We start from the raw sequence: 17,966 nt of genomic DNA on the forward strand, positions 1-17,966 counted from the left end.
CTCTGGACTTAATAAAATTCCTCACTCATCTGAACGGATGTCCCCTTTATGCACAACTGGCAGAAGTTGTCATCGCTTATCAGCTTGGAATCTGGCCTTTTGAAAGCACTCAGAGTAAAAGGTGGTACTAATGTCACCCACCCCCATCAACCCTATACTTTGTGAAAAAAGGAGTCTAGCAGACAAAGCAATTCAGGTAAGGCAACAGACCATTTTCTGAATCAGCAGAGTACTCGATTACTGCTACTGATGGTGAGTCATCACACAGACTTCAAGCTCCAATCAATCAAGCCAACAAGCTCAATTAAGCAGTGACATTGGCTTCTGAAAATCAACCAAAAAGCAGTATTAACCCCTTTAACTTTTAACTCATAACTCTCCTGCTCCACCAAGAAGTCAGGAAGAGAGACACAAAGAGGCCCAATTACCACCTTGTTATTAATTATTCGTATTGCTCTAGAATCTACAGTATCACCCACAGTAGAATTAAAATGTAAGTCATAACTCTGCCATAAAAATTAAACCACGATGGAAACAAAAAGTCATCAAATACCAGTGAGACAGCTGTTATCAGAGGCTCCTAATCTTTAGCCTAATGGCCTGGCTGTTCATCCCTTCTCTGCTTTAAAGGTATCTGAGGTTACACAGAGAATGTCGCAGCACAACTGAGACCCAAAGCAGCTCTAAATGACCTTGGCTGGACACCAACAAGGGGTGAATCAGCTGGGAAGCCGGGCAAACTGTGTAGGTACAACACAGCACTGACATGAACAAAGTACTTCCAACTGTCAAATACCCAAACTGATTTGGGAAAGCCCTGCCTCATACTGCTTTGAAATGCACAGATAGACCCTGAAGCCTAATGCTGAGCATGTGTGAGCATCCTCAGAAGGAAAAGCTTTGGTTGCAAAGGAACCAAACACTAAATACCCGTGGATAGAAACCAACTTGCACCCAACAAGTAGTCTGCAACACAGAAGACATTCCTGCCATAAAGACCCCTCTTTTCACATTGCTGGAAAATAAAAGCCAGCTAGCAGTGTTCAAAGGGGGTGGACAACACTGCCTGCAGGCAGGACAAATGCTGGTGGGGATGTACACTGCTGGATGTAGTAATTCATGAAACTTTCCCTCTGCAACGTTTGAATGTCAACACTCACCTACATTGGAAAAAACATCCTCTTCTGACTGGGAGGGCACAGATTCTTCCCGTATGGCTCCTGAGACCTTCAGCACAGTCCCACACTCTGCCTTGGCAATGAAAGCACCTTTTACACTGCCACTGGTGTCCTCTGTGAGCGACCACACAGCTCCCTTCTCATCCCAGTCAAAGGATGGCTCAGCTGCTGAGCTACCCAGGGATGGTCTGTTGGGGTCTTCAAGGGAATAAACATCACAGGGTCATCAGTATTTTTAATTACAACAAAGAGTTTGTACAGGGGAAACAACAAAGCAAAGCCTGACCTAAACTCATCAGATCTAATGGCTATATTCCAACTGAAATTATTTGCAGATAAAATAACAGTAACGCAGAGCCCCTGGGACGGGTCACTGAAGCAGCAAATGCGAAGGCCATGTGAGAAGGAAGGCACCACATAGTCCAGCAATGAGTCCCACAGGAGATGACGCCGCACTGCAGAGGCCTTGGGCATCCCTTCCTGACTGCAAGGTGGCTCAAGGCCTCCAGAGTCCAGCTGGGGACCCAGAGCAGTAAAGGGAGAGAAAGAGAACAGCATGACCTCCAAGGAAAAAGAAAGCAAACCTCTTGGATGTTGTAGTTCAAGGCTGCCAGAGAAATCACTGCCAGGCATATGGATATTATAAATAATGAAAATTATCTCCAACATCCTTTGTTCCAAAAGACTCCTAAAGCACTTTATGACTCTAGCCTTCAGAATAGGAAAGCATTTTCCTGGGGCTGTGGTGGGGACGGGACCACTGCTGACATCAACCCCACCTTCACACACCTTAATGCTGCTGCTGCTGCTTCTTCCCTGCTAGGAAACAGCAGTCAGCACTCGGCAGGATTAGGGCTTCTTCCCAGAAGACCACATTTCAGTGCTCTGTAAATATCCATACTAAACAGGACCACCATGATCACCTGGTTCAGCCTGCAGCACAACCCAGGCTCCAGGATCACACCAAGGACTTCAGGTGCTTCAAATGCGACTTGGTCTGCTGAGCTCCCTTCCCCTGGGTCAGCAAAGCATTTAATGCCTGCACCAGCTTAGTGTTAAACCATGCGTGGTTAACCTTCTGCACATGCAGCTGGCACCACCCATGCCAACAGGCCAACTTACATGAAGCAAGCCAAATGTAGACCCATCTACTTTGTTAGAGAGCAAACAGAGATGTCAGGACCTTAAGCCCTTAGAGACTGTCAAGCAGATATTTAACTCTTGATAATCCAAAATTTAAAAATCCAAACTCTTGATATTTAACTCTGCTTAATCCAAATGGCAGAGAAAGAGGTCTCAAAATATCTGTGTATTTTGAGATTAAAATTTGCTGTTCACTTGTGCTTCAGTTTTAGTAGAGCATCTGAGAGCACTTTAAAGTAGTCCTATTGCAGACAGTGCAGAAACACCCACATTTATCCAGCTATGTTTCCCAATTCCAAACTTTATCTTAGCTTCTAAGTTACTCTAATAAATTACTCTGGGTAGGCCTGGATTAAAGAACACAATTGGAACTGAGCAAATTACACAGGTTTTTGTATACCCATTATCAGAAAACAACTTCCGTCAAGTCACACAGAAGTAACTAATCTGTATTACATCAAGCCTTTAGCAGGTCTCGGTTCTAGCAGACATTTGCTTTCAAAGTCCTATGGGTAATGATATGTATTTTACTGAAAGCCTGGAGTAAAAGCAAGCTCCCAAAGCTGCCTTTTCCTAAGTAAACAGCCTAAGTGCGTGCAAAGATGTTTCTGCTGAATGGTGAATAGAGCAAACAGAAAGATGCTGGGAAGTGAGAAGGGGTGACAAGCCCAGCCAGATCAGGTGTGTGAACTGAGCCTGTGCATTTACCTTTTTGTTTCAGCCTTTCCTTCCTCAAGTGTCGCTTTTCTCGGCTGCTGATCTTGGTCTGCCAGACTCCTACAACGCAGAGCAAAGTTCATTTTGAAGCTAACAAGAAACTTCCTTTATTGCCTTTATTGCTTAGCACCAATATAAACAGCATCTGATAGTTTCTGATGCTGGCTGTAAAAGTGGCACCGGGGCAGCAAGTGCTGCCCCAGTCTCGTGCAGCTTCTGCCCTGTGTGCGTCTCTGCAGAAATGCGTTACATAAGAAATCCCCATCACAAACCTTTCTGTCATGTCTCCTGACTCATGTAACTGTACATACTCTTCTGTCCTTTGTGTCAGCCTGATGTGACACCCCTTTCCCTCGGGGGATATGTCACAACAGAGCATCAACTGCCTTGTATATCTGACAGGTGAAAGAAGATCATGAAAATCTTCAGTCAGACAAGGTTTCAATTTACTGGCTTTCTCTAGCCTTGAACATACTCTGTCCTGCTATGTGGAGACCCTCTGCCACACAGCTGATTTCCACACGCATTCATTCACACAGATAGTGCCACATTTTGCCTCCATCCATGTTCTCCATGACCAAGAAGTCAGGGGAGAGAATGACATAAATGGTTAATAAAAGGAAAAGCACAGTCCCTGGATTTCACTGAGACTTTTGCTCTCCGAAGCATCCCCAAATAATGTGTGAAAACAGTTCAGCTGGCTCATCCGTTCAAAAAATTAAACATCCGTTTGAAGAGAGCTGCTGCTGCTTCCCCTTCTCCGCCAGCAGCCTTGCTGTGCTCCTGACCCACGGGCCCACAGGAGGACTCCGGTCCAACAGCAGCGAGGGCTTCTCTTGCTCTCACCACCACACTAATGACATTATAATCTTTTAAGCCCAGAAAAGCTTAGAATTTGTTTTTTTCAATATGACCCTTGGTGGGGTGAGGTGGAGAGGGGCTCATGGGATGCAGTGTATTTTCCAGTGAAATTCCAGCTGCTTGAGCCTTGCTAACCTCTGCCAGATTTCTCCACAGATTTGCCTGCAACCAAAGATCTTGGCTCTGTTCATGGGCATGCTAGAAATTGGCTGTGTATTGCCGCAGCGCCTTTACCAGTCGCAATCATGAGCACAACAAAACACGGCCTGAGAAGACCGCAGCTTCACGGCAAGGGCCACAGGATTAGAGTAAGAGCATGAAGACAAGACCCCACTACCCAGTGGACCTCTGGCCACTTCAGAGAGGCTTCCTCATCTGCAGATCTGCCATCCCTGTGAATGCGGTAGGGACCTGAGAAGTGTGGCAGGAAAGCTCATGGTCCTTGTCCGCACAGTTACACGCAGTAAGGAGCAGATAGAAATGGCTCTCAAACTGGCAGTTTTTCTCAGTAACGCAGAACACTAGAGTAGTAGAGAAGACCTTCCTTTTGAAATATTTCATCCCATGTTATTATTTGGTAATATCAATCGGATAACAGGAGAACCAGATCTTTTGTTACCTTCTTCCTCTTGCAGTTTGTCTTTTTCCACAGAAAGAAGATCTTTTGGCACCTCCTTGTCTGAGCATTGAGCCTTCCTCTTCTTCTTAGGCTATGGTATACAGGAGATACATGGCAGAAAGATAAAACAGGTATTTGCTGCATTTCATCATGAAGGAAAAAAGAGTCAGGGCAATAGTTTTGAAACAGAGACCATGCAGTAGTACTCAGAGAGAGCAGCAGTCGGTGGTCTCGGTGAAGTCTTTAAATGGGGGCAAAAGCCTTCCTGAGCAGATTTTATTGCAAACTCCAAAGCAATGAATGCTATAGCTTTTGGCCTACAAAATCTGACTTATCTGCTACGTTACAAAGCTCACATTTTAGTTCAGCCACCTACTCTATTAGTAAAATTTGCATTCATCATTCCTAAGTCCTAATTTTCTTCCTATAAAGGAGAAAAACCTAAAATTATTTACCCCCTTTACAGTCAGCAATGCTGAAATCAAAAGTTAGGACCCTGCCTATACTTAACCAAAAGAAACTCCACGGAACAGCCTATTTTTAATGAACATATCTGTAGTTTGCACTAATCTGAAAGGACACAGCAGTGGCTGAGGCCATTTTCATATAGCTTGATGAAACAGTAGAGCTAACCTTAAACCTTCACTGTTGAGTGCTCTAGTTTTAACACAGTGGTTCTTGACTCTTCCAAGGCATGATACCCCCACCAGGAACACCAGGCTGGGGGGCTGCTCCGCACTTGGAAGTGTCTGTAAAGCACAGACACTTTCCTCCACACCCACCAGTACAAGTGCTTAATGCTCACAATAAAACCCTTGGCCAGATCCAAGAAAACGTCCCATGTCAGCTCTGGAACTGAAACACAGGAAATCCCAGCTCCCACTTCTGGGCTTGGGCCATGAGGCTACCCCACTTGTGATGGCAGTGACAGGCACTACAGTGTGACTGTGCCAGAGTTACTTGGTCTTACATTCCTAAGTCACCTCTTAAGTGCTCCAACAATGGGAAAAGCAAATTATCTTTAAAAAGAACTACCAAACAGGGAACATTCTTAAAACAAGTATGTGTCTTGAAAGACGACATATAAACTCTAAAGCTCTTGCAGGTACCTTGAGGAGCTTTTTCTCTCTGATATTGACTGATGTTAGAAGCTGGCCATTCACTGGAACCTAGAAGATGGACAATAAATACATTATGGAATATATAAGTGCATGTGTGTGTATGTAAATATACATGTGAATACAATTATTTGAATGCCTTCCTATAATACATAAAATAGGCTGAAAGACACAGATAAATAACCCCCCATATAAATCTGGGCTAGAATTCGTGGCTTTGTTCCAATTCGAGTTAATTTATTCCAAATTAATTAGTGCTAGCTAAGCCTTTATGAATGTAAATCCAGAAACTCTACATAGATTTATTCCAAAGCAGACATATTTGTGGTTTATCCTAAGATGTGTCTAGGATCAAAGTTGTTTTTCAAATAGGGTAAGCCTGTCTTAAAAAAGCAGCGTAGACAGAAGAAGGCTTATTTTAATTCTTGTTTACTGGTTGGGGTGGACCTTATGTTCCCCCTCAAGTCTATGTGACCAACTGAAAAAATAGCTTTCATCCTACTTAGATCCTGTGAAGTAAACCATGAAAATTAAGGACTTTTCAAATTATGGTTTGGTTAATGTCTTGGCTGTTTCAGGATTCACTGGCAACAACCAACCTCCAGCTACGGCGGGGGAGGGTGTAAATCTGCAGCTGAGCTGGCAAGGGCTGTGCCAGCAAGGGCCACTGCACATGACGCAGAAGCAGCAGCAACCAAGAGAAGGCAGGCTCCTGTTCTCCAGGTGCCTGTTTCCCACCCGACAAGCCCAGGAGCATGTTGCTGAGTGTATGGCACTCCTCCCACCTGCCTGTGCTGCTCTCCTTGTGCAATGCAATCCTCATTCAATGCTGCCCAGGTTTCCTTCAGTTCCATCAGACCTGTTGGGCTGCCCAGCTAAACCCAAAGCTCAGCAAGGAGCCTGATCCAGGCTGTCACCTGGGCGCTGATCCCTCCTCCACCTCTGCCCAGGGCAAGGGGTGATCGGGAGCCCAGACGCCAGGCAGGTGAAGGGAGCCCTGCAGGGAGCAACACCCCTGGCTGCAGCCCAGGGCTGTCCCCCTTGGCATCAGGAGACAGTGGGCACCCTCTCACAAGCTGGTGATGAAGGGGCTTCAGGTCCTCTTGGGGAAGGGAAGAGAGCTGATGCGTTCCACCCTCTACTTCTCCTCCCTTCCCTCACAAGTGACCTCTGTCCCCCAGACACTGTGGCAGAGTTTAACCACATGCATGCTGGAAGACAAAATCTGCTCGATTCAGCTGCAGAGGAGTGGTACCCGCTCTGCACTGCCACAGATGCTGTTGCAGGGCCGAAGAATAACAAGTGCCATAAATGAAAAAGAGAGACAGAAATGCACACACACTGCAAAACGCTGCACAGTAAATCAGGAAAGCTAAAATCTGGTAGGTTTTTTAGAAAAAAAAGCTCACTGGGTGGCCCCATCCCTTTAGGTGATAGGGACACCATTGCGGCTGGGAGAAGCAAAGACCCAGAGCCACCTTCTGATGGGCGAGATTACAGCTCTCTCAGGGCCACATGGAGATGGAAGGGAACTCTTTTCCACAGAGCAACAAGGTTTTGTGTGCTATCCCAAAGGCACTTGGAAACATCATCAGCACCTGAAGCAGCTTCTTCTGAGAGACGAACCAATTATTAATTAGACACCAAAAAAGTAACCTCTGCTGACGTTTGCGATGATTAGTTACTAGCAAATAAAACCCTGTGGGTGATTGCCCACGCCTGTCCCCAACAAACCCAGTGGGGCTGCAGTCCTTTAGCCTCTTAGTGCTTAGTTCTTTGGTATATTGGAGATTTTAGAGCTATTTCCCCCCAAGTCTCAGAAAGGTCTGATTTGAAGTGCATGTTAAAACCAGCAAGACAGGCACCTGCATGCTGGCAAATGCTTCATCCCTGGAGGTGCTTGCTTGAAACCTGGACCAGTGACAAGCTTGTGGTAGACAACGGTGTAGCATGGACCTAGCTGGCTGGTGTTCCACTGACACACTGCAGTTATTAGGAGGGGAAACCCCAAAATTGCCAACTTTGCAACATACCACTCTGAACACACAGGCATCACTGATTCTGAGTCTTCCAGTAAAATATCACAGTAACAGGAGCCAAAATCCCTGCCCGATTACATCAGTAATTCCACCAGCTTCAAATTATAAGCTTAAACCAAGTGGTTCGCAACTCTTTTGTTTCCCTTTGCTGTCAATTGCAAACAATATAATTGTTTACAATTATATTCTTCTGAACATTCACTAGCAAAGTAATTATTTCTGTTAAAAGCCAGCCACATTTTGTAATAATTAGCAAGGCCATCTTTGGTTTGTCCCACAGGCAGTCATCTCTCTTCTGAGACTCTCAGGTTAATTTACTTGAAGTTACATTTACTCCGTAAGTCCCACCACAAAACAAACCATTTTCCACATCCTGCTCTGCTCAAAGGAAAAAACCCACTCTGCCTGCAGCAGGGAAGGAAGCAGCCTTAACAGACATAAAATACAACACCAGAGGAATTCTGGTGAAAATTTGAACCACTTAGATATGAAAGACCTTGAGCTTACACCATTCTTTCTCAGCATATGCTCCTGTCTGCTGTGTGAAAATACAAATAGATCATGTCTCAGTGAAAAATTCCTATGCAATATAACTTGTTGGGGGTGGAGGGCTGTGACTTTCCACTATATGGCACAGGACTTCAGGAACACTGAATTTTATGGGATGAACACAAGAAGGGATGACTGGGGGAAGCCATTCAATGTGTAAACACAGTATTCCTTCCCAATCTTGACAAACTCTGGTGATTTCCCAGGTCTCATAACAAAATCTTCACTGTTTTCTAAAGGCTTTGCAATTGCAACTCCCAAAAAAAAGCGCTTCCAGCAAGGCTGCCACCATCAGCAACAAAAACAGCAGGGCCAACTTAAAAGGCAAGGAGGAGGATGCTTTTTTGCCTTCTTTCAGACACACACAGAGGATAAGAGACATCCCACCTCCTCTTAGCTGCTCTTTACATCAAGATGCTTCTGCAAGCATGAGCGACTACACAGAGACAAGGAGGCGTCAAGATTAAGGACATGCAACTGTCTTCCTCCCCCAGGCTGCCATGAGTGAGCACAGCCCGAGGCTGTACAGAGCCCTCACAGAGGCAGGGAGAACTCCAGAGGGAAAACGTTGAGTGTGACAGAGAATGAGGGAAGATGCAAACTACATTGACTCTGACAGACTTGTCTCAGCTGGGGCAGGATCATGTTCCTGGACCTTCTCTCCATACAAAATGACAGCAATCAAGAAGCTGGAAAAATTGCAGTACTGCATTTTAATGTTTTGTCAGTCTGACTGCTGTATACTTTTACTAGACAAGCACAACATTTGCTACTTAAATGATATTTCATCTGCTAGGCAAACATCCCCCTCTCTATCACTGACTAAAAGGTTAAAAATACATTGGTGACAGTCACTTACTATATCCCAGGGGTCTTCAGGATGAATGACTGGCTATTCAGCCCTAAGTACCCACCTGCACTCCTGAACCTTGTTGCATCCTTCCTCATGAGCAGCTGAGTGCAAGAAAAATACCAAACCTGACCACTGACTGGTGATTACCAAACAGCTCACTACTCAGGCGATGATCTTCTTTCAAACCTGAAATATCTGCTGCTTGTCCACCATCCTTCAGTAATCGCAGCAGCTCCCTTCCTTTCATCACCAAGTATTTTTATAAGTTCAACTTCATTTTAGTGGAAAGGTACTACTCTAGCCTGACCTTTTGTATGAAATCCTGCCTTTACCCAAGCCCTTCTCAGGCAGTAAACCGGCTGTACCAACCCCACCCTACCCTATTCTTCCCTTCCTAAGCCCTTCGCATACAGGATTAGTCATGCCTCTTTACCATGCCGTTTGGCTGTTCTGAAAAAGAAAAAGGAATTTTCATTATTTTATTGTGAATTTTCATTATTTTATTGAGCTTAACCTAATGGACTCATTAAAGGGAAATGAATTTGTCAGGGTAATTTTTTCCTTAATGAAAAATGTAGTTTTGTACAGGGACAACACATCTAAACCCTCTGCATTAAGTGGCTGTCTAAAGTTATCAGTGCAATTCCAAATACATTAAATATATGCAGAGAAACAGAATCCGGACTTTTAGTGGAATCAGACTTAGCATATTAATTTCTACTCACATTCTGTGGAACAATAGAAAGATTATTTTTAGTTCATGGCCATTTGGTTCATGACCCAGTGGAACAGGATTTCCCCCCCACCCCCTGCCTTTTTTTTCTGTAACCTAAGGTTATATTTCTGATGATTGCTCTGAAACCTTTATTCCCTTGAGCTAGCATTTAATCTATTTTTACTGTTAATATAGTTCTACATAAAGTCACAAAGAAAGGAGGCAAAGACTAGGTCTTCAAATGTTAAAAAATACGGGTTTAATCATTAATACATAAACTGTGTACTCCAAGCCATAAAACTGTACCCCTAGATGCTTACCTTTATGCATTTCAGTACTTTCACAGGACTGGTCATTTTTACAGAGCCAAACACCTTTGTAAGTGTCTATCCGATCAGGAAGCCTGCTTTCAAATTGCAGTGCCACCAACTGGTTACAGAATTAATTAAAAATTATGTGAACATTAGCTTCAGGTTCGCTAACCCCCCTTTGTCCCACTTGGGGAAGGTGCTTAAAACTGCATTCCCTAAGGAAGTCATGCAAAGGTTTCCCCAGAAGAGGGATACTAGGACAAAATAAACTCAGCACATGAAACCCAAGGGGAGCTATTATATGCTTCACACACTGGAAATCTAGGAATTCATTTAAGAACATGAATAAAGATTCAGAAAAATTGTTTTCAGCTACCACTTTCAAAAAACTTTAATTAAATGGGCTGGACACTGGAAATGAACAGAAGCAAAACCATCCCATTCTTGCAGGGGGTCTGTGAACACAAAACCATTTCCAGATTTAAGAAATACTCCAATTAAATTGTTTCCTAGTGCTTATTTCCAGTGCAGAAACTATTTTTTGTTCCACCTTATGTTATACCACAAGATAAATGTGGTGGACTTAGGCCAAAAGGCTGCATTGGTACAGCAAAAGCAGCACCAACATGTGCTAAATTAAAAGAAAAAGAAAGGTTTGTGTGTGTTTAGGAACAAAAAGAAATGGACTTTATAACCAGGGCATTAAATAACCTCCCTGAAACATGCTGTGTTACTACTGAACAAAATATCACCGCAATCCTCAGCTTTCTCAGTAGACCTTCAACAAGCTGAAAACTGAGCAGGAGCCTTCATCTCTCTCAGCACCCTCTGGAATGTCTGGTCTTTGCTCCCCACATGGCACACTGTGAGTTGGGTATTTGCAACGCCACTTGCAGTCCACTGTTTGCTCTCTGAGGATGGGTTCTTCCCTCCTGTGCGCAGAAGCACTGGCTCAGCCACAGGGTAGGCGAACCAAAGCACCAAAGCGCTGCTGCTGCTGGGCCAGCCAGCAATTTGTATTGATTGCTCCATCAGCAGACAATGAGCAATCTGCATGAAAATGTGTTGGGAAATAAAAGCAGCACTGAGTTTCATTAATTCTGAATCAGATTTTCATAAATGGAAGCAGACATCCTGGCCAGTCCGGCTTTGCCATGTGGTCCTGTGGGACTTTAACCTGGAAGACTTATTTCCTAAACCAATGGGAACCAGGTGAATGGGAAAGGACAAGCCTGCACTTGTCAAAGAAAGGATGGGGTTTAAACAAAGCAAGAGTGGCCAGGGAGACAGGAAAGCACCAGCTTCAAAGAAAATTACTCAGTCCTAATAGCTAGAGAAAGGGTAACACAATGGCAGTTTGTGCTAAGGTGACAATGGGAAGCCACAAAAACATACTGGGTTCCTTAGCAAAAGAAACTCAGAGGCTTTTGATGCATGGCAGAACATAAAAGAACTTCTTTGGGCCATGCCTGCTCACACCACCAGACACACGTACCTGCAAAGGGGAGGGAAAAGAGAGCAGGATCTTGGGTTTTGATCAATACTGTAAATATTAATCATATTAACAGCTATTACTGATATGTGTTAATACAATGTTTTCCCTGACAGAATCACTTCAGACAAATAGATTCCCAGTAGGAAAAAAGAATCTGTTGGAAGGGAAAATTATACAGGAAACACATGCAACAGACAGAATTGTCTGGGAAACCTACTGGGAATACATGAAATTTTCCCCTTCATTTGAGGCACCCGGTAGAGGAAAGAAAGAGATGGTGCTACCATCAAAAGGATGCTCCAAGAACCTCGTGGAAAAGAATGTGGGCCATCAGCACAGAAAATCTGTTCCTTTGCACATATTCACAGGGATGAAGTTGCCTGTAGGAACCCCTTGAGCACTGAAAGGTAACAAATACAGACTGATGACAAGAAGCAGGAGCCAGAACTACAGCTGTAGCCATTCATATCTGAAGGTAATTCCAAGAGAAAAATTAGAGAAGCAGCTCTGAGATGCTATGTATTGTAATATGTAATGCCTACATTACATACCCTCCCACTGGCCAGCCTTACCAGGACGCACAAGAGGCCAGAGAGGCCATATACAGCAGCTATAAATTCGGGGAGCTGACAGGTACTTTCCTCAGCTCAGCTGCTCTTATCATCTGATGAGACGTCTGGGGAAAGACAAAAGAGTTTCTCCAGCATGAGTGGATTAAAACCACTGTTGCAAGGAGGGATGAAGAAATCAGTTTCCTGGGATTTACTATTCTAATTAATCAGAGCAGCATTACATCAAGGGATCAAGTCTCCATTTTAAGAAGGCAATTACCAAACCCCAACACCTTCCAGGATACTTACAAAATCAATTCTCATCCAAGACTGCTGTATGAAAATAATTGTGGAACAGTGTTGCATTGGCATGAAAAATACAGTATAACTGGAAAAGGTATGAAAAAAAGATCTATCTGCATACCTCTGGAGCTGAGGAGACTGATCTTTAGTTCTGGTGTTGTTAAGCAATCCCCACAAGAGGCAAAAAGTATCTCCGGTTTCTAAAGACACTTCTGAAAAGCAGAAAGCTTTCTTTTGGGATGTATCAGATAATACATATTTTTAGAAGTTGCCTAAGAAAGATGATATCACCGCATTTGTACAAAAAGCTCTTCTTTTGGACTGACCAATTTACAGAACAACCTAAAACCTATGAATAAACACAAACCCCGAAACTCAACAGCAATCTTGTTCAGATCAGTTGGCTTCCAGCAAGCCTCGTTAGCAGTTTCCTAAAAGACTCTTTATTAGGGAAAAGGTTATCTTGAAAAAGACTGAACACCCTCTAGCATCATTTCTGGAGATTTTTTTTGTGTATGACAGCAGCCAGAATGTAACTTGTTATGTGTGATGCATAGTAAGATCACATTCAAAATGTGCTTTTACGGTTGTGTTGGGGCCGTGCACCCATTTGAACAAAGTTTGTTCAACAGCCTTATCTCATAGGGGCTGTGAAAGCAATTTAGAGCAGGTCTTAGAGCGTGCAGCCTGCTCAGAGGCTAGTAATCACCGCATCCTGTTACTCTGCTATACACCAAGTAAACAAGTAGTGAGATGAAAGGATTGAAAGCTGCCTGCCAGCAGGACTGGCATTGTGAGAGACAAACGTAGTTGTGCACTGTTGCATTTTAGTGACTTGGACCTGGGAAGGATTTGGATGGAGGTGGCTGGGAGGGCTGGTCTGTGGCTGGGAGCTGCAGGCTGGGAAGGAGCCCTGGGGATTGCTGAGGGCGCGCTACACCCTCCAGCAAAGGCACCCTGGGCAGGCTCTGGCTGTCTATTGCTATGGGGCATAGGGGCATGCAGAAGAAAGGAGATTGGTCCTACATCAGAGGAACTGCAGCCCTGTAAGGGCAGATTCCCCAGGGAAGGCAGTCTTGCAGCCCACCCATGGGGCAGCGGCTGGGAATCACCAGCAAACACACATTCCCAAACCGAAAAAATAATTAACTGCCTAGTTTCTTTTAATTAAGATCTTGGCTTATCCCCCACTCCAGGATATGCAGATGTTTGGCTGCTGGGATGTATCAACACACCTGAGCACCGGAGGCAATTCGTCTCTTAGCTTCATACCTCAGCAGGCAGCAGAGAGTGGCTCCCACCCTGCAATACCTGCGCGCCCCAGCTTATGGCATTGGCCACGTCTACAGATGGAAGACTTTGTTATTAATAATATCTCTGATGCTGCCTTGGTAGAGATTTTCATATGCAAATTTCAGCATATTAAAGGTGTTCTGTTGTTCTGGCATCCTTGCATCAGCTAAGTGCCAAAGCAGCATGGAGCATTTTACACTTACGTAAGGAGATAAAGTTTTTGCCTCAAGGATATGATGTTCCAAAGCCAGAGATAACATGATGGGAAATGACAAGGAGCCGTGGAGAAGGGGGGTAGGGAAAAGAAAACGAGACAAACAGAGAAGAGAAAGGGCTGGCTACTGTCATGGGAGGACAAGCCTGATTTTTTCATTTCAGCATGTAAGATATTTTCCCCAGGTTATCTTTCCTTAGGATCTTTTAAGTTATTTTTCTTGATCATCCCCTTCTCATCCTCCATGTCCTTAGGACCATATTCTGCCTCTTCTGCACTTACAGAATAATCAGTGGGTCTCACATAAAGGATGATTCTACCCTGTGTAAACGCGACTGCTAGAGCCCAGCCCCTAAAGAGCAGGAAACCCCCAGTGCAGCAAAAGATGAGAATAATGATAGAAACTGCAGATGACTGTAAACAAATTTATCCCTTCAGTTTATCTCTTTCTGCTCTTCTTTGGTTTCTGCTACCCAGGCCTGTGAGGTACAGCATCGCTGACCAGAAAATATCTATTTGAAGCAGTGTCTTCAGCTTAAACTAGTAAATCCACCACCATCGCAGCACCGGGCCTGTCTCTGACAACAGCATATGGAGGTCCCGCTCTTTCTGTCCCACACTGCCTCCAATAATTGGTGGCTCTGCAAAATTTTAATTTGTCCTGTAGCCATCTAGTCTACTGAAGTCATCTAGTATCGATGATTATAATGCTATAATAAAATTCTTACTGAAGTCACCCTTGACATGGGCAGTTCTGTTTGGATTGCTTTTTGATTTAATTGTTCTTTACTAATTTAGGGATACCTATGCTGCTGGGCCAAGATTCTGCTCTTACTGATGAAAGACAAAATACCTTAAAATGGAACAACCTATTAAAAGCTAATACAACTAAAAGTTAAAACTTCCACAGCAAATAATAAACCACTGAAAACTAGTGTTATGATGGACAGCCTGATATATTTATATTCATGAAGAAAAAACCCACTTATTTTACAGCCTACCTCACATAGCTTCCACCCCCACCCCCCCAAACAGGTTTAGTTTATCTTTCTCAGAAGTGAGACCTAGGAGATACTAGTCAGATAAACATGTTCAGAAATGCTTGATGTATTAATTTTAAGTACATACTTACTTATGTTCAGTATGTTCTCCTGGGAGTTTTACTTTCCATACTGCAATACCTTGGTGAAACGGTTTTCTGTAATTTATCCTCAGATTTTCTGCTACAGACAGCTTACAGCAAGTCAAAGCGACACAATCATGATGATGTCATACAGAAACTTCATCGCAGTGCATCATATCAAACTCAAACATATATTCAACAAGGTGGCCGTGGTCATCAGCTCTCAGCTACCAGCATGTATTAACGCAATAATAATGAAGCTTTGCTTCGAAGTAAATATACGTTATTAGGACATTGTATTAACACCACAGCTGAGATACTCTGCTTGCATCCTCCCTCTTAATATGATGGACATTAAGTGGAGTTACCTTAATTCCCTGCACTCGGGATCAAGCCCATATGGAGCTATGGTGTTAGACAACGTGGCAGAAGAAATGCCAAACCCAGCAATCCCAGGCCAGGTGCTCTGGCAACCTGCTGCCTTGCCCTGTAACCCTGATGCCACCACGGGGCTCGCAGAGGAACGCTGAGTCCCTGACCCCTAAACCACCCAGAGAGGTTTGGGGCGCAGCATCTCCAGACAGGACGGGCTGCCCGGGCGCGCGGGATGGGGGGTGGCCGTAGCAGAGGGGGCACCCCGGGCTGCCCGGCGGGTCTGCAGGGAGCAAGGCAGGCAGGAGGAGAAGATGCTGGGGAGGAGGGAGGGAAGGGTGCTTGTCCCGGGCAGACCCCGGGCAGGGAGCGAACCCCCCCGCCGCCCTTACCTGCGCCGTGCGCCTTTGTTCCTCGGGCTGCCGCGCCGGCAGCGCCCCAGCCGCCCGGCCGCCGGCCCCCGCGGGGCCATCCTCCTCCTCCTCCTCCTCCTCCTCCTCCTCCTCCTCCTCCTCCTCCTGCGCCTCCCCGGCGGCGCGGCGCGGGTGCCCCGGCGCGGCCCGGCCGCCTCGCAGCCCCCGCAGGACCAGCAGCGCCGCCGCCGCCGCCGCCAGCACCAGCGCCGGCCAGAGCAGGGCCATCAGCCGGCCCGGCAGCCCCGCCGGCCCCAGCTCCCCCGCGCCCAGCGCCAGCCGCACGGCCGGCCCCAGCATGGCCGCCCCGGGGCCGCCGCTGCCCCCGCGGGGGACGCTCCGCGCCGCGCACGGAAAGTTGGTGCCGGAGCCGCGCTGGCTGCCGCAGCCGGGAGCGGGCACCAGCGCGGCTGCGGAGCCGTGCCGGGCGGGGGGACCGGCTGGTCGAAGCGGAGGATGGGGGGAAGCGGGGGGGACGCGGACACGTCTGTGCTTGCGGGAGGGGACTCTGGTTGCGAAGGGTTCGGTCGTGAGAGCGGTTGCGCGGTGCGTGGATTGGGGGGGGGGGAAGGCGGGCGCTGCCGGGGGCGGTGTGGGGGGCTATGCCGGGGCTGGGGGAAGGAGTTAATGCACTGAACGAACGCGATGCGGTTCAAAGCAGCGGAGCCGCGGACATCAGGATTAATTTGAGAGCAGATGCGTGGTCGAGGGTCAGGATACACAGGGATGTCCACAAGTGATGCATTTTTGCAAAATTCTCCTGTCTAGACAGAAGAGGTTTTAGGAATGTACTTCTGTTCTCAGGCACCGTTACAAATAATGTCATTATCAAGCAACATCCCTGTGATAATTAAAAGAATTGCCTATGTAATGCAAGGCACGATGTGTTCCCGTCTAGTGCTGATCCTCAGGGAAATGCCACCACTAGCAGAACCCTGGGCAGAGTGCCTCAAACCACAAACCTCTTACTTTGCTGGATGGAAAATTTCTCCACCCACCTGATGAATAAGTGCAGGTGATGCTCTCAGAAAGTCTTTTTTCAAAGTCATAGAGCTTCTTTAAAAGTGGCAAGTTGTGTTTTATCCTGGCCTATCTAGAGGGACAACCTCTGAGAAATAAACGGAGGGAAGGAGCGAGCCCCTAATTTAGACGCGTGTCTCTCCATGTGGTCATGTCACACCTGGCACAAACTCAGGGACTCACCAGGGCTAGAGGGCACTACTGCAAAGAAGGTAGGGAGTAAAGCTTAAATAGACCTGTATTAAAAGTCATGTTTGTAGTAAACCCAGCGCAGAGAAGGGGTTTGGTAAGAAAATGGTCTTTCTCTGTCCTGGCTTTATTTCACACCCAGTGGGGACTGCTCTCTCCTAGGTGCAGATCCAAGTGCTGGAGCTGAAACCCAAACACACACCCTTGCAAGAGGCAGCAATGGGGAAGGCTCATTATCCATCCTTCCGTTGGATTGACAGCTCTTCAGGGGGGAAAGATTTATTAATCCTGTGTCCTGGGCCTAATTCTTATTCACGCTGAACAATGATATGTTTTGAAAGCACAATAAGGTGTCATAGGACTATAGAAATGTCCAGACAAAATACAGGAGGATCGTCAATAAAATGATGTGTTGAATGGCTTTATGGGGAGAAGAAGGTTTTAGGAGGGAGGGAGAAATGCTGAATACTCAGGAGAGGGCCATAGGGATATGGTGGTACTTTGAATGTTGTTATTTGGATGGGAAGTTTCCATTTAAACACGGATCCCACAAATTATCTGTTTTCTGTTCATCTGTCTCAGCCTCCTTATCTTCAAAGTTCAGCACTGAGTAATCTTGTGGTCTGAAACCTCAGAAACTGGTGTTTCTGTTCCTAGCTCTGATACTGATTTCTTTTGAGTATATGCCTATCTTGTACCTACCTGGAGCCCTAAGGTGGTAACTGAATAGTCATGTGCAAATGTCAGAGACGGGGGGGACTTCCCCTGAAGTTAAAAAATGGCAGCTATGTGATTGGTTTTATGACATTTTAGTTTGATACTTGTCTTTTATTTTTTCCCCGCCTTGATACCTGTGTTCATAAAATGAATCTCTCCAGGTCTGAGCTGTT

At 45.6% G+C, this 17,966-nt stretch overlaps 1 protein-coding gene across 2 annotated transcripts in view; it reads right to left on the minus strand.

Annotated features, from left to right (window-relative positions):
* Positions 1-16,363, minus strand: part of LOC102050935 (protein LYRIC) — a 30,811-nt gene extending 14,448 nt beyond the window's left edge. For both annotated transcript variants that reach the window (XM_055714512.1, XM_027814765.2), the window contains exons 1-5: positions 15,847-16,363; positions 5,628-5,687; positions 4,519-4,609; positions 3,030-3,098; positions 1,161-1,376 (exon numbers count right to left, since the gene is read on the minus strand). In XM_055714512.1, the coding sequence (XP_055570487.1) occupies positions 1,161-1,376; positions 3,030-3,098; positions 4,519-4,609; positions 5,628-5,687; positions 15,847-16,167 (757 nt within the window). In that variant the 5' untranslated portion in view covers positions 16,168-16,363. The remainder of the gene's footprint in view (positions 1-1,160; positions 1,377-3,029; positions 3,099-4,518; positions 4,610-5,627; positions 5,688-15,846) is intronic.
* Positions 16,364-17,966: the final 1,603 nt, after the last annotated feature.

The sequence above is a fragment of the Falco cherrug genome, chromosome 6 (assembly GCF_023634085.1).
Source record: "Falco cherrug isolate bFalChe1 chromosome 6, bFalChe1.pri, whole genome shotgun sequence".
NCBI lineage: Eukaryota > Metazoa > Chordata > Aves > Falconiformes > Falconidae > Falco > Falco cherrug.